We start from the raw sequence: 15891 nt of genomic DNA, 5'->3' as shown, positions 1-15891 counted from the left end.
TGAAAAGATTTAATTTAAGAACTTTTCCCCCGATGAATTCTGAATCAGACTTTTGATTTGTCTTACTGCTGCAACCCAGAGGGAATGTTACCTAGCTTCTTCAAAAAATTAAAAACATTCTTCAATGAGTTTTTATATTTGGAAATGGAAAAAAATGTATTTTTAACCCATACAAAGAAATAAGCTAGCACTTGAATTATATCCCTCTACACTAAGCAGTGCAGGAGTAAAATGGATACCTTTTTTTCCCCCCCTTTTTTTTTCTTTTTTCTTGCATCCTTGCCCRAGGTGGACCAGGAGGGAGTTGTACATTTTTTTACATTTGCCTTTCTTGACAGTGAAATAGCTTATTTTTGTCTGAAATTTCTGCCTGTTGGCCACAGTCTCCACAAGAGAAAATACCGGTCCTGCCTTTACGTCATAGGCCCAGCAGGACTCTTAAAACTTCTTATATTGTGTCCTGACAACAAAATAAAACGCTGACATGTTTGGAGGAACCATTGCTGCAGGCAGTTCTAATTAACTGGAAGCTTTTTCTTTTGGGGAACATATATTTAATTTTTCATCCTGGGAATAATAAGTGATTAGTAGCTGTGGAGCATTGGGCATTTTGCCTGGAAATCTGAGGCAGGCTGAGGGTAGATGCAGAAGGTGGATGAACACTGCAGTTCAAATCTAGTGAATGTAGATGCTTTTTTGGAAATGTATAGAGTTAAAAAGGACTTCCACTTTCTCAGAAGGATATATTCCTGCGTGAGCAAAGTGCCTGAGCCTTGAATTCCTGRTCAGAAGGTGCTGCCTTATTAAAAGGGAGGAAGGGGGAGAAAGAAAAGCTCCTTAGGACGTTGGAAAACGTGCATGTAGTGATCCTAGAAAGGTTTCTGTTCAGGGATATTGATACTCGAGAGGGTCACAACAGGATCGGAGTAACACAAAGGCGACCCTTGCAAGTGAATTCACCCCGGTCTGCAGATACTGAAAGGTAGTTTACTTGTGTGTGCGTTACCTGAAACATGAAATCAGGGCAAAAGTGTCAACAGGCCACCGGAGGGAACAYGTGAACGTGTCAGCTATGTGTGCTCTTTTGTTGTTGTTTTTGTTTTTGCTTTGCTTTGCAAGTGCTTTGATTGCATTATACGTGTGGCAGCAGAAAGGGCGCTCAGCGTGCTCTTAGAGTTGTGCTCAGAGTTAAACTCTTCCACCGCGCTGGGGAGAGAAAATGAAGTTCAGTTAAGTAGGTTGGGCAGTGAGAGTAAGGAGAAGAAAGAGGCTTCAGCTGTTCCACTAATATTTATTCAGTAGTTTATGTACAAAAGTAGTTTATGCACACGTTAGCTGGAGCTAACGTGTTCAGTCCAGGTTGATGCTCCTGATGGCAAATTGAACAACAAGGTCTGAAGAACAAGACAGCGGATATGTTCAGAGCCCGCTTCAGCTGCCGCGGAGGTAGTGCTGGATGAAGACTGCCTCCTCCGTGTTCCTCCCGGTCCCCGCTGGGGCGAATACAGCACAGTGCTTCAGCATACTTGTTTTCTTTTCTTCTTCTCCCTTTCCACCCCCTCCCCATATGTAATTTGATCTCTTAGGCCTGGTCTTCTGCTTTGGCAGATTTTTCAGCTCTTGAATGGAAGAAATTAACTACTTAGTTACTGTCGGGAACAGACTGTTTCCCTGGGCCTGCTCCTCCTGGCTTTTCCTGTGGACGTGCTCAGAATTGCACAAGGTAACGTTATGATCCTTCCATGAAGTCATTGGCTTTGAACTCCCCATTTTAACCTCTTGTTTTAACTTTATCTTTCACTTCCGTTTCCTTGCCTTTTCATTAAAAAAAAAAAAAAAAGACACACACCACGGAAATGTTTCCTCTCATAATCTGAGTCAGTACTTGGTAAAGAAATTTTTCTAAAATTTATTTTCTGATACCTTCCAAGTATGTGTCGTTTCTCTTAGTGCCCTGGCTGTCTTTAAGATCTCTCCTCTTTGTTCTGGCAGAAAATAATACATTTCAGTAGAACCCCTAAACTAAGGTAACTTTGCCCATCAGATGGAAACCCTCGGTCCCCACACCCTCTTTCACGATGTATCTTAATAAACTCACCAGACAGTGGAAGCTAAGTAATTGTAAAGTGGAGTTTGTGTGATTTTTGTATCTGTAAGGTAAGCCTCTATCCTATCTGAAAATTGGAAGATGCTGCTTTCTTCTTCTTTGCCTGCAGATGTTTCAGCAAGCTTCTAATGGAAGAGGCCAGGATTTTTTTCAGTAGTTTGTGAAGAGCCCTTTCTGACTTGAATTTAACCTTGCAGGCTTTCAATGCTGCAAACCACAGCAGTTTTCTTTGGAGCTGGCAACCCATCTTGCTTTCTTACAGGAGTACCATGAAGACAAGTCACCATTACAGGAACTTCATAGKACCCTTGGTCTTGTTGCTACCTTAAAGAGAAAGATTCTGCCCTGTTGCCCAAGAGGACTTTCAAATAGTTTAACATCCCATGTCAGTAATCCCACCATTTTTCAGCCCACTCCTTCAGACATAAAGACTGCAAATAACAAACATCTGTTAAATCAAGGAGGAAAAAAAATCCAACAAATGCACATACTGCATTGCAAAATCTTTTGTTTTTCAGTTGATGTGTACAGTGGACTTTTGTAACCTTGGTGGGTTTTTTTTTTTTGTTTTATTTTGTTTCTTTGTCCCTTCCTATGTGAGTGTACTTGCTAAGTCCAGGTGCCAGAAGTGTTGATATCCCATTGCATTTGCTGCTATCTATCTGTGCTCTTGCAGGGCACATCACAACGTGTGAGATGGTTTCTGAAGGACAGAAAGCCCCCTTTGCCCTAGCTTTTCATCAAATTGGTGTGTGTATTTTGTGTGTGTGTGGGCGGGTGGTATCTATTCTTGCATCATTTTAACTAGCAGTCATGTAAGTTATTGTAAATAAGTCATCTGAGCTTTGAGAGGAGCTTAAATGGAAAGGTCAAAGAAGGATTTCTGTAACAGTGTTTTGTAMATGAACTGAATGGAAAAGACATGGTTTTTTAAAAAAGTTGGAAGAAAACAGGCAATAGCATCAATGCAGAAGAGATGGATTGGATGTGAAATAGGACAGTGCTCCAGAAATTCGGGAACAGAGTTGCACAGTTCACTGCAGGCAAGATTTATCTGGGCCGAGTAGTGCAGAACACTTGAGCGTTGTTTGTTGGGGCATGTGTTTTAATGCTGGTGGTCCTACTGATCATCAAGATGATGCTAATTTTAACAGAACCTAGATGTGTCGTTTTGATTGAATCATATGCATTATTGCTGGGATATTGAAAAGGAGGGGTAATTCACTGTGAATATTTCCATTAAAACAGCCTCAGTTCTGCCTGAAAATCCTACTGCTGAACCCAAGAGTAAAACATCTGTGAGGCGTACTAAAGCGTGTGTAATGTCTCTGTGATTGCCAGACCCCTGAATGTTTTCCCTGGTGAGGTGCATTAGAGACCTGTAGACTCGCACACACTAGTGTGTGTCTGTCTCAGGTTAAGTAAGTGGTAGCCAGGGGTTCTTCCATGTCTTGCTGACTCGAGCTTTCTCCTTAGCTGTGTGAACAACCTCGGAAGGTTTTAATGGGCTGAGGTAGTCCTTTTATGTGAAAACAGCAGTTTTCTCACCCTCTACTTGTTATGTGACAGGCATTACTAATAAATCATGAAGGTAATTGCCTTTTTGTGTAGTGCTGTCACTGCTAAGTAAGCAGAGAACCTCTGAGTATCCTGAAAGACTTGTTTGCGCTTGTAGCTCTGAGTTGCTACAAGGTGTCAATGAGCGGTTATCAAAACTAAGAGGTATTTGACTCGACAATTGTTTAAATTTGAGGCGGCTTTTACCGGGCTGGGTGTATGATGAGCACTAGCTTTAACTTCGCCCATTTTAGACTCAGATTTTGCAGYGCTTTCTTTGTCATACTGTCGTAAAGCTCATTACTGAATACGCAGTGCCCACTGAAGTTGTATTCATTGCAAGCAGTTTTCTGATTTTGACTTCATCGCAGTTTTGTGCATACCACGAAGGAAGAGTAGCTCAGTAGCTGGGATTTTAAAACTGCTGGACCTCTCAATGAAATATATAAGTATCTTCCAAAAAGTTTGGCCYGTTGCGTCTAAGAGTAGATGGAGATGTTTAATGAAGGAATATCTGAGAACCCAAAAGAAAATCAGAATCTATCCGACAAAGCTGGCCCAGCCCTCATGAAGACAGGCGATATTGCAGTTGCTGTGGGAGCAAAGCCCAGCCTTGYTACAGCGGGGCAAGAGCACGTGCTGTGGTCATTCGGGTATTTCAGCATAGGTTTGCTTGATCGTTTTCATATACGTGTATATTATTTTAATCGGGTAATGGTGTTAGAAGGTGTTACTCGATTACGTCAAAGATGTCATCACAACAGAGCTCTGTAATATGGTAGTGTTTTGCGGCATGGACATATTTTTAATCGTAAAGACAGTGACCTGTGAATGCCCCAAATCATGCCTAGTAACCTTATTACTTAATAAGAAAAATCCACCTTACAAATGATGTGATTCTACTTTTTGTTGCTCCGTGCATCCAGAGATAGCAAGTGCTTTACCCACCATAGTGAGTTAGTCTTCTCTAGCACCTCTGGGGAAATCCTCAGTTATTTTTACAGAAGAGCAAGATGAGGCACAGGTAATTTGCAACTGTAAGCAAGAATCTGCTCTTTTTCTGACTTGTTCTTTTAGTCCTTTGCTTTAACTACTGGTTTGTGCTGCTTCTCCTTCAATAGGCTTTTTTCATCTGGGGACAGTTGAATACGCCTACCAAAACTGCCCGGTGCTTGAGGTTTCAAATTCTGTTATCTTTCTGTATACCAGAAGAGGATTTTAAAATGAAATTAAGCTTTGCTTTTAAATGGATGCAGAGCACTCAAGCTGTTTTTAATGTTATYGCAGTAAAATTCACTCCAGCTGCTAACAGAGTGTATAATGCCAAAACTCACTTTGTGCTCATGGTGTCCAGTTCTTTCAGTGCTGCTGTCATGCATGTCTGTGATTGTTCTTGTTTGGAAAAAATTGTCCTCAAATACAGGATAGCGAAGAAAGTAAGGAATAAAATAGATGTCTGTTAGAAGAAGCTCAAACGTTAAGGTGATCTAAACAAATTTATGCTCTTGTGTGAGCATGAACAAAGAAGGTTGATGACATCCTGGATTGCACTAGATGCACCAGGATGGCAGGGGCCAGAGCATGCGATGCCCGATGAGGGGCTGAGGGGATGGGTTCCCCCAATGTAGGGAAAAGAAAGCTAAAGAGATTTAATTGCTCTAATCAGCTAACTTTGGTTATGGAGAAGGTGGAGCCAGACTCTTCTCCGAGGTGCACCRCAAAAGAAGCAACCGTTGCAACTTGCAGCAAGAGAAATTTCAYGCTGCCCAGAGAAGCTGTGGACTCYGTTAAAGCTTAGCTGGAAAAGGCCTGGAAGAACATGAGCTAACTTTAAAGATGGCCCCACTTTGAGCAGGAGGGTTGAACCAGGAACCTTCAGAGTCCACTTCCAGCCTAAGTTGTTTTGCCATTTTGTGACAGACTTGACTAAAGGTTGCGTCCGAAAGTCTGCACACTTTTCATGACTGATTTTATCCAAAAATGTATGTATGACAAATGCAAAAAGGGATTAATAAACATCAGCCGAAAGGATATCAGTCTGCGTGATGCTACCAATATGGCTTTTATTTCTTTATCACCAATTCGTTTCACGGCATGTAGTAAACTAAGAAGCAATTTGTTCCAGAGTACTTAGAGCCTAGTTTGCCATGACACAAATGAGGAAATGTTGAAGGATGAAGTTTCTAGCAGAGGGACCACACAAGCTTGTCTGTGTAGAAAAATAAAAAGAATTAATTTAAGGGTTTATCTACACAGGGAGTTGTCCCARGATAGCTCTTTGAGTTTAACTCCCTGAGTTGGATGCATTTTTCCTATGGTCAGATTCTTCAGCAAGTGGGTTTGTTTAATTGGAGTGAGGCATTCCTCTTCTGGAAGAGGAACCCCAGGAGTCCATCAGGAATGTAATCCCTATTAATTCTGCTGGTACTCATTGTATTAGCCTTAATCGTAACAGTTGGGTGCTGTTAATGCGGGGTACTCTTCATAATGCCAGCGAAATCTTACTGGAATTCTGCATTCCTACAGCTGCAGTTGAAAGAGAAGCAGCACAGAGATGCTCATTGYATGGAAAAGAAGTAGCATGCGAGATCTCTGGTCTGCTCTTAAGATGATCTGTCACTAGGCCTATACACATAGCTGAGTTCCTCCTGTGGTTTATATAACCTTTCTCCTCAAAATCTGCATTTAACTCCTCTTTTTTTCTGTAGTGTTCTACACAATTAATTTGTTTGGTGTCTTCTGAAGTTAGGTGGGCAGGGAACAAATAGACAGATGTTGKKTTTTTTTGAAACTTTTCTGCTTCCRTAAAATGGAAATTCTCCTCCAGAAGTGGAGGGAGGAAGGGAGCACCTGGGATGCGTTGTTGCATTACTTTTGATGCACGTGTGGAGTGCCGGGGTGGAGGAGTTACATATGTAGCCTTGGTTCTTCTCTGGACTGTCTAAATTTCATAGAATCATAGACTGGCAAGGTTGGAAGGGACCTCTGAAGATCATCTRGTCCAACCCTCAGCATAGCCCATACGGGGATCGAACCTATAACCTTGGCATTAGCAGCACCATGCTCTAACCARCTGGAGTTAACCAACTGAGCTAAGCCTGCCCCCAAAATTTGAGCAAGTTGTGAMGTTCTCTGTTTCCTAGTTTGTCAAATGGGGATATTTACGTTTAAACTTTTTTTTTCTTTTTTTGAGGAAAAAAGGGTGAAACCACTTTGAATATCATGTTTTCCTTACCATGTAAGTATTTCTCTGCTAGAAATRGTGTGATTAGTGCCATTTAGGAGAAAAGTGCAAATGCTGTTATTGTAATTTAGTATGAGTTAGGAGCCTGATGGTCTTTTTGTCCAAGCTGTCTTTAAAGAGTGCACCTCATGGATCACAAGACTRTAGCAAAGTAATGCTGTAAAATAATATTTAAAGAGTGTGAGCAGTGTTTGCTGTCTTACATACACGGTCCTCAGATGCTGGAAGCATGCAGAGAAGCTTCTGGGAAGCGTACGTCCCCTAAAGTATTAGACGTTTGAAAACGTTGGAGGACAAAAGAGCGCTAGTTAGCCAGTAACCTTGCCAAGATGAACTGTCAGATGTGGAGGGAAGTTTTCAGGGACAAACCCAAAATTTGCTGGTTCGCTGATCCTGCGTGTGACACACCAAGAGCTCCACACGTTGCGATGTGCTTGGCTCCCAGGGCCGTTTCCCCAGCCTCTCCACTCCACACCGCTTGGTACCCTCAGGCACCTCCTGCTCCAAGGAGTAAAAATACCCCATGATTTGGGAAATGCTTGCATGAAAGGGAAATTTTAATGAGACAAATGCAGTTGAATGTGCACCTAATTTTCTACCTGCTCTATAGAGCAATATAAATGTTTCTAACAAAATGATGGCTTCTTTAGAAAGGCGACACAATAATGCTAGAAAGTAATTATATCTAAAATATAAAACTGGAGAGTGGTAAATAAGACACAACTTTGAGAAATCTGCAAAAGAAAATTGAAATTTTTTGGGGGGAGCACTGCTTTTGGCGCCTTGGGCAACAGCAGCATGCAGCAAGTATAAAGCATCAGGCGAGATGTGAGTTGTAGTCATCACAGATGCCAGAATTGCATCCTTGGGGCAAGGACCTCATCATCGGGGCAAGGACCTCCAGCTCCCCRGCAGTTTGTGCTGCCTAGCGAGTGAGACCAGCTGTCAGGCTGCTTCTCTCGGTTGCAAGGTGTGGCGTTTAAACAGGTCCTGTAACGAACTGCAAAATACCGTTGTTGGAAGAATCGGACTGTTGCGTTCACGAGCTTTACCGTGGTTATAGGCAAAGCGCCACCTCCACCAAAGCAGCGGCGTTAGGAGCCAGCGCTGCCTTCTCTGCCCTCGCGCAGAAACGCCTCTCGCTTCCTTCCCACCCCCGGTTCCCAAACCACGGCGGGTTTTTCCGGGCCGGGAAAACTTGTTGCTTTTCCTCGCGGCGGGTTTTGCGCTCGGCGCGCCGGCGGCCGGCCGGGAGCAGGAGGGTTAAGGAGCGAGGGCGTTGCTGGCGGCCTGATGTCATGGAGGCAGGAGCGGGCGGCCGGGGCTGAAGGGGCCCTTTGTTGGCAGCGGAGCCCCGGCGGCTCTGCCTGCACGGAGCGCCGCGCGGCCCCGGAGGATGCGGGCAGCAGCCGCGACCGAGGGCTGCCGCCGCGGGAAGTAACTCTTTCCGACTTGGTTGGCTCTTTTATTCTGTCATTTCTTTTGATTTTTTTTTTTTTCCTTCTCCCTCCCTCCCACCAAAAGAGTTGAGGAGAAGGGAAGATGGCTGGAGTTAACTCCCTGGGACAGGAGAGACGGGCCCCRAGGATTTTCAGCCTCTTGGGCTTGTTCTCTTAATGGTTTTAGAGTACTGGATTTTTAGATTTTCTTTTTCCTCTAAACCGGATAATTTTGTGGCACGCGAGAACCTGAAGGGGAGTGTGTGTGCGGAGGGGGGAGGCAGAACAGAAAGCTGAGGCCAAACCCTAACAAATGAAAATGTTGGAGATTTGCTTGAAATTGGTGGGCTGCAAGTCGAAGAAAGGCCTTTCCTCTTCCTCCAGCTGCTACTTGGAAGGTGAGTCGGGAGCGGGGCCGCGGGCAGCGGACCCGGGGGGACGGCTCGGCCCCGCTGGCTTCCTGCAGCCGGGAAACCCTTCGCCTGGGCCTCCGCGGCGCTGGGAAAGCCGCTGCCGCCGCCTTGCGTGCTCACCATCCCAAAGAGAAGGATTTCCYCCCCCTGCTTTGCTTTCGAGCTGGCACTAGTAGGGGGAGGCTTTTTGTTTCCCCGGAGAAGCTAATGAGCTTAGGCTGTGCTCTCCCATGTGGGACAAGGGAGCTGTGTGCTGTATGGGCCTTCAAAACCAGGTGATTTTCATTAAGGACAGTATACAAAGGGAACACGGCTCTACCATTTATGGTTGTAAAATGTCAAGTGATCTTAACTGCCGATCCAATAAACAAAGCCATGTCTTCGGGCCTCGGATTTAGTTTTGCCCAGAGAAGGCTCTCACTTATTTTGGAAGTGGAAGGGCGGGATGGTAAAGCAGCTCCAGGCTAAGGAAGAAAATTTAGATGAGTCCATCTGCTTGTTAAATACAGCAAAATATTTTCTGACTAGGCTAGTCTGTAGTGTTTTGGTTGTCCTGTGTTGTGTTTCTTTTCCATAGGCATTCATGTGACTGAATTTACTAGCACGATTGCTTTTAAAAGGTGAATTCCTGTGTTACACCTAGGAGTTATTTGTAGAAGCTGAAATTTAAATTTATGCCTGAGACTAATAAGAGTTGAAAGCCTTGATAGAGGCACCAAGTTAGGATTGCAGAGCCCCAGGCTGAGGGCTTGTGCTTGGCCCCGAGGCTCTGTATGGCCTTGAGTGAGTTACTTAAACTTGGTGTGCCTCAGTTTCCCATCTGTGAAATGGAGATTAGAGCGCATTTTGCTCGGCTGTGGTGTTGCTTGCTTCACTAGTAGGGGTTGTTCTGGGCTGGCCCCCCGCTCACCCTCGCGAAAGGGTGGTAATCCTTCACGGCGCGTTTGCACGGTGAGCGGTGCGATGCATTCTTCAACTTCTTTTGTGTTTCTGGATGTTACTTCAGTGAAAATAATCTGCATGCCAGAAGTACTTCGCTAACTCATCAAATCAGAGAAAAGAAATGCAACCACCTGATTTGACTTGGCCTATCACAAGTAGCTGTTGCTCAACTCTCGAATATTCAGTGGAGAAATGTTCCCCATAAATTCATGGGTTAGGAATCTCAAAAACTACAAATGGCCTYGCGCAGCAAACCAATCTGGCAAAATTTGTTATCAAGAGTCTGTATTTATCAGATGCATCTGGTGGTTCTGGGTAATTTTCTGTTGTCTAAAATCAAAAAGACAGTTGCCAGAAGCACTTCCCCCCCTTCTCTGTCCTTTACAATCCTAATCCTTCTTATTTAAAAAATAGTTTGAGACCCTTAATTGGGGGGTGGATGCACATAAACTGTTTTGATCTTTCCTACATGTATAGGACTTGCTCCTTCTGTGAACTTTTAAGTATATAAAACCTAAGCTGGTGGCATTTTCCTTTGATACGGTTCAAGCGTGGTTGTGCTGTGTGTTTAGAAGATTTGAGTAACGCTGGGCCCCTTTTTTGTTCAGCTGGATCTTTCAACCCGGCCCTTAGAGACTAGGCAGAGCATTTTGAGCAATGCTCTCTTCCCTGCAAAAGTGACTGCTGAAGGATGATGTTACAGGGGTGTTACCCTGACTGCTTTTTGCAAAATTCTCTCTTTGTGTGTGCATTTGTGTTACAACCGTGGTAGAGAAATGGGCTGGGCCCTTTTCCCCCTCTCCTCCTCCCCATCCTGCAGTGCAGTTGCATAATAGGGTTGCAGCGTAGGTTGACTTGCCCCATAAAGGCCATATCAAGTTAACGTGATCCTAGACAAAGTAAATAGTGTGATATTTTCACCTTCAGTTTCTCTGTGATTATGGTTATATAATAATAATAATAATAATAATAATAATGGTTATTTCCTATGATAGGATGGGAAACGAGCATTGAAACAACTTTTAAACAATCTTGTATCAAAGTGGCCTGGTCTCGTATCTCAGTTCAGCATAGGGCAAAACCTAAGCCAGCATCCAAGTTTCACATTAAGGATGAACAAACTTTGCAACTGCAACCTTCATGCTTCTTGTTGCCCTCCGTGTTAGTCGATTTAGGACGTAGGCAGCTCGGGACCCACTGTAATAGACTAATTCTGTATCTCTTAGAAAGTAGAGAGACAAGTGAAAATCTATATTCATCTGAGGAAAAGGTAGAGTTTTGTGTYGTTGCTTTCTAATGCTAAAGGGTCCCCTTGTGGTATGCTTAGACAGCTTTCTTATTAAAAAATGTTTGGAGATTGGCAGCACKGTCATGAATTTTTTAAATGAATACTGGGTGGCTTGGCCCAGACTCACATCCTTCAAGGGGACAAGTGAAAACTGTTTGCTTTTATTACACTTAAGAAAATTGTGGTTTGGGGGTTATTTTTTCATGTAGCTTTGATAATTTTGGCAGGATGATAGGAGCTACATATCCTCCCTGAATCTTGCAGTCCTAATAAGGCTGGGCTGGCAGATCACGAGGAGGGGGCAAACTTGTGTCAAGGGCTGCAAACTCGGACAGTTGCTCATGGATCTGTGTAGGCAAGGTGTCCTGAGCGGTCTGGTCGCCTTCGTGACGCAGCACAGCCTCACTGAAGCTTCTGAAAAGATTAAGGAGGTTACGATGATATCACTGGAGGATTTAACTGTGCTCTTGTTATCTTAGTAATATGGGAAGCTGTTGAGGACACGAGGAGAAAGCTGAGAGTTTCTTTACTATAATAGACTCTGAGACTCTAAAACCTTTAAAATAACTGCTTACAGGATGAAAGGACTATTAGTTGCATGGAAAACTAGATGCAACCAGTCAGATGCAATTTTGCCTAATTCAATTTCTTCTTTTGATTTTTCATGTGTTAACAAAAACACAGTAGTATTGGTAAACAGTATGGGACTGTAACAAAATCAAATCTATGTTTATTTTTAAATACATTTTTGAAAAGATTCTGTTGAGGTTAGGTTTTATAGAAGTGGTCCGAAACCTTAATAGAAGGTTGATTGAGAATCACGTATGTGTAGCTGTGTATGTCTCTGGACCAATTATCTTTTTTTCTTCCTTTTTTTTTTTCCCCTCCCCATGGTGGTCCTGTTCTGAAAGACTTTTATGCTGTAAGTTTTCAGGGTTGAAAATTGTTTGCAAAGTCCTCTTTGTTTTGCTGTAGAAAGAGGGCAGGCACTACATGTTGTTGCAGCACGCTTTGCTGTATTCACATGGGCCTGCCTGCTTGCTGAAGATCTAAGCATTAAGTGGTAGTGTTTTGCTGATTTGAGACCTTGAAGATTGTCTTAACTTGGTCAAAAATATTTTTTTGTAACTGGTTTGAATGATTATTTAGATTTCTCATTGATGTTTAAGCTGGATGTTTTTTTGCTCTTGCTTTTATTCCCACTAGTAAATATTATTTTTAAATGTGGAAGATCTGAACTTCTGTCATCCGCTTCTTCCTTTCTGCCTTTGCCAAACTGTGTAATTCCTCGCCCACTCCACACCAAGAAAGGGTAAAGAGTAGAAGGGAAGAGGCAGAACAAGTATTGCTGCCAATCTGATCTGGAAAACAGAACATGTCCATGTCCCAAATAGGGGCTGAAATAGTCTTGCAGCCTTTTTGGGCTTGCTCTACCAGTGAAAAGCAGGAACCTCATTTAAAACCTGTACATGTCCTCTGGAAAGTGCATGCTAGTAAAGCCTTTCATTTTCTAAGGTGACTGAAATGGTTGCTCAACTGCCCGCTGTCTGATGCTGCAGATAGTCTCTGTTGGGTCCATGTCCTGCTAGCGCCGTAGTAGACGGGCCCAGGGAGGAGCAGCGTAGCCGTTCCCCATCCTTGGAGAGTCTTTTTGTGCAGCTGGGCATGTTTCAAACCCGGTCCAGCTCTTGGCAGTGCCCCAAACCTCCGTTCTGTTCCTACAGTAACTGGGGTCAGCAGGTAGCTCTGCTCTGTTTGGAAGGAGGAGCACGTTAAGTAGGTGTTACTGCCTCCAGGGAAATGCTTTCTGTTTGTTTTCTCTCTTTTTTGTCTACTTTCTGCTCCTCACCTCCTGGCCTCTCATCCACCATCACTCGGTAGAGTTCTTGCTTTTGTACGTATTTCTGGCTTCAGAACGGCCTGCTGTGGTTTTGCACTTGCTCCAGTGGGTTTTGCCTGTCCCATCCTTATTAAAGGCCCGGCTGATGGTTCTTGTTATCGTTTCCCATGGGTCGCGCTGAAGAAAGTATTATCATTTCATGCAAAGAGCTGTYGCCTTCTTCAGACCTAAAACTGATGGATGCATGGACATGTTCGCGCTGCCTTGACTAGTCTGGAGTTGCATTGGGGAAATGTAACTAATGGCTCTTGCATGGTGCTTTCCCTCCCTGGGCTCAGAAATGGGCAAACCTCACTACTTCGGTTGCATAAGTAAGGAAACCTGAACAAAAATTTTAAGGTAAAGCTTTCAGAATTGCACCAGTGTGATTGAAATTCAGTTAGCTCCTAGTTACTGTTTTCTTCCTTCCTCTCTCAGAGGATCCAATCTAATGTCGGGCAACAGTTCAGTAGCAGATTTGGGAATAAAATCCAAATTTCTACTGTATCCACTACTCTTTATATCTACAGCTATGGTTAGTTAGATGGAGAAAGATAATATTTACCATGTCACTAAGGGATTAGATGCGGAAAAAATCTGGTGAATGAATTCACTGAGTGGAACTTGCAGATTACTGTAAAAGTGAACTTAYTCCTCTCCCCCCCATCCCTGCTCCCCCCTTAGAAAAAGCAAAACAGCAGAGTAGCTCTCCGAGTAGAAGCCGCAGCAGCAGGGGTGCTCGCTGTCAGGAAGGTGAAGCGCTCTGGTCGCCGGTGCGGGCCTGTTCGCGCGGAGGCAGCCGCAGGGGAAGCTGCCGGCTCTCCCTGAGAGGTGCCTCCGGGTGGGACCGGCCCTCCTTAACGCTGCCGGAGATTCGGGGCTGCTSCACTTCGCTCTGCAGCTCCTCGCAGTTGCTGCAAACTGCTAGTTGGGCTTGCTGYGGAATTGAATTTGCGCATATGTTTGCATGTAGCGGACATGTTTTTTAATTTTTAGAGTGCTGGAGGGGGGTTGTGAGTGTGCCCGAGGGGATGTCACCTGCCTGGGGAACGAAGGTGTCTTGCTCAGGAGGTGGAAACGTGAGCGGGGTGGGTTAGGTTGAGGGAGGCTGCGGGTGGTTTTGTGGTTCTTTGTCCTTCTGGAGAAGTACACGATCTTTCAGATGCGATCTTTTGCCTTTTGGGCTGACTGTAATGAAGTGGGCTCCACGAAGAGCGGCCAAGAGCAGGAGCGGCACCGCTGGCTGCTTTGCTGCAGGGGGTTGTACGAGCCAGCGCTGCCGAGCGGGTGACAGGATAGGCTGAGCATGATCTCACTAAGGGGGATGAGTCTGAAAGAAAACACGAAACCATCCCTCTTTTTGGAAGGATCTCTTTTACAGATATATATATATTTTATTTTAATTCAGATTCCATTAGGCATAGGGAATCTTTGAGTGGCCACTGAGGAAATCACTGGGCTATTTTATCATATGTGCACAAGCCTGGGAACATTTGAATGTATTAAATCTGCATAGCTGTTTTGCCATTTATCATTTYTTTTTCCCCCACGGGGAGGGGAGAGTAGAGGGAATGCAAGGAAGGAGGAGGAACTCTGGACACAATCTGCCATACCTCTGAGGAGATTATGATTACTGAATGTATTCTGTGATCCCTCACTCGGAAAACCTTGTGGAAAAAATGCCAGTGCAGTTTGTAAGACCACAGGATGTTTGTTTTGTAGGGAGACAGGAGGTCTGTCCCTTCCCTCGAGACTGCCCAGCAGTCAGCTGTGGGACTTGCTGTAGTTCTGTGCTCCTGCCTCTTTTCCAATCCTGTGCTAAAATTATTTAGGAAATCTGCTTGCATTGGTCTAGACCAGAATTCTTCATGCCTGGGACCTTTTTTGCGTGATCCCTAGCAATGATTCCTGACCTGGTATGATGATTAGTTAGCAAGAGATAGTTACGTTTATGAAAGCTTTTAGCATACAAATGCCAATATCTTCTGGTAAAAACTTAATCTGGGGGGGGGGCTTGTACCAAATGCCTAAATGCCTTCCTCGAAATAAAAGTTATTTGAAGACTACTTACAGCCTGCACCTTAATTAAGAGCAATCATTGAGGTGGCTTTGGTGGAGAACTGAATTACGGCATCCCTTTGGACTCCTTCCAGGAATCAAGGTGTCATCCTGAGCGTGGCATGGTCTTGATGGGACAGGGCAGAAGCCGAAGTGAACGTGTGGAGGGAACGACGGTGCTGAGATAACACATTGAGTTACGCCKGCTTCTGCCTCATCACTGACCGAGGACACGTCCTGCTGGCGTGGCAGCAGGGCTGACTTTTCTAGGAGGAACCTGGCTCGCTGAATAGATCAGTAGTGCTCTAAAGTTGTAGTTACGGTCAGTAGTATGAGGTGAAGAAGCTACAGTGCATTGAAGAAGCCCCTAGATGTGTATGAACAGCATTGTGTAATTCCAGTGCTAAAGAAGTGTAATTTCTGGGCAAATTTACTAGGGAATAACTCAAGGAAGGCTAAAATACTGCTGACAGCTGGCTGGATGAGGCACCCAGATGGACGTGTGCCATCTGGTTTTCTTGCTGCATGGTTTTGTGTCCTGAATTTGTTAAAACSCTCCTCTCGGGGCCCAGACCTTTGCAAGTGTGTTTTATGACAGTCCATCAAGCTTCTGCTGCGCTCAAGTCACTGCAGCCCCGCTCTCTTTTATGCACTTCTCCCTGTTGGCTCAGGGCCTCATCCTTCCCTTCTGGCTGTCCTTTGAGCTCACTGCAGTCACTCATTTTCCCCACCCTCTTTTTGCAGTTTGGTCTTCTACCTTTTGGAAATGGCAGCCCTTACCGCGTAGTTAGGTCTTGCATCTCCTTGCCGGAGCCTTCTGCTCGGGGCTGTTGCCGTGTGGTATGCAGCTCCCGAGAGCTGATTGGAGGTGGTACTGAGCCCGTCTACGTGCTACTGGGGGAACGTGTGGTTTGCCAGCTTAGCAATTCTCATCAGCTCATGCAGCCGCCCTGCTCTCGCAGGT

At 44.6% G+C, this 15891-nt stretch overlaps 1 protein-coding gene across 4 annotated transcripts in view; it reads left to right on the top strand.

Moving 5' to 3' along the window:
• The window catches only part of ABL1 (ABL proto-oncogene 1, non-receptor tyrosine kinase), an 82522-nt gene that overhangs the window by 39769 nt on the left and 26862 nt on the right, over positions 1–15891 (top strand). For 2 of the 4 annotated variants that reach the window (XM_085325340.1, XM_085325341.1), the window contains exon 1: positions 8178–8745. The exons of the other annotated variants lie outside the window; for them this stretch is intronic. In XM_085325340.1, coding sequence (XP_085181466.1) covers positions 8661–8745 — 85 coding nt within the window. In that variant the 5' untranslated portion in view covers positions 8178–8660. Of the gene's footprint in view, positions 1–8177; positions 8746–15891 lie in introns of those variants that run through there. 4 annotated transcript variants of the gene reach the window in all.

The sequence above is a fragment of the Rhea americana genome, unplaced genomic scaffold (assembly GCF_003343005.1).
Source record: "Rhea americana isolate MKP2758 unplaced genomic scaffold, rheAme1 scaffold_97, whole genome shotgun sequence".
NCBI lineage: Eukaryota > Metazoa > Chordata > Aves > Rheiformes > Rheidae > Rhea > Rhea americana.
This window is presented reverse-complemented; position numbering and strand designations above follow the sequence as displayed.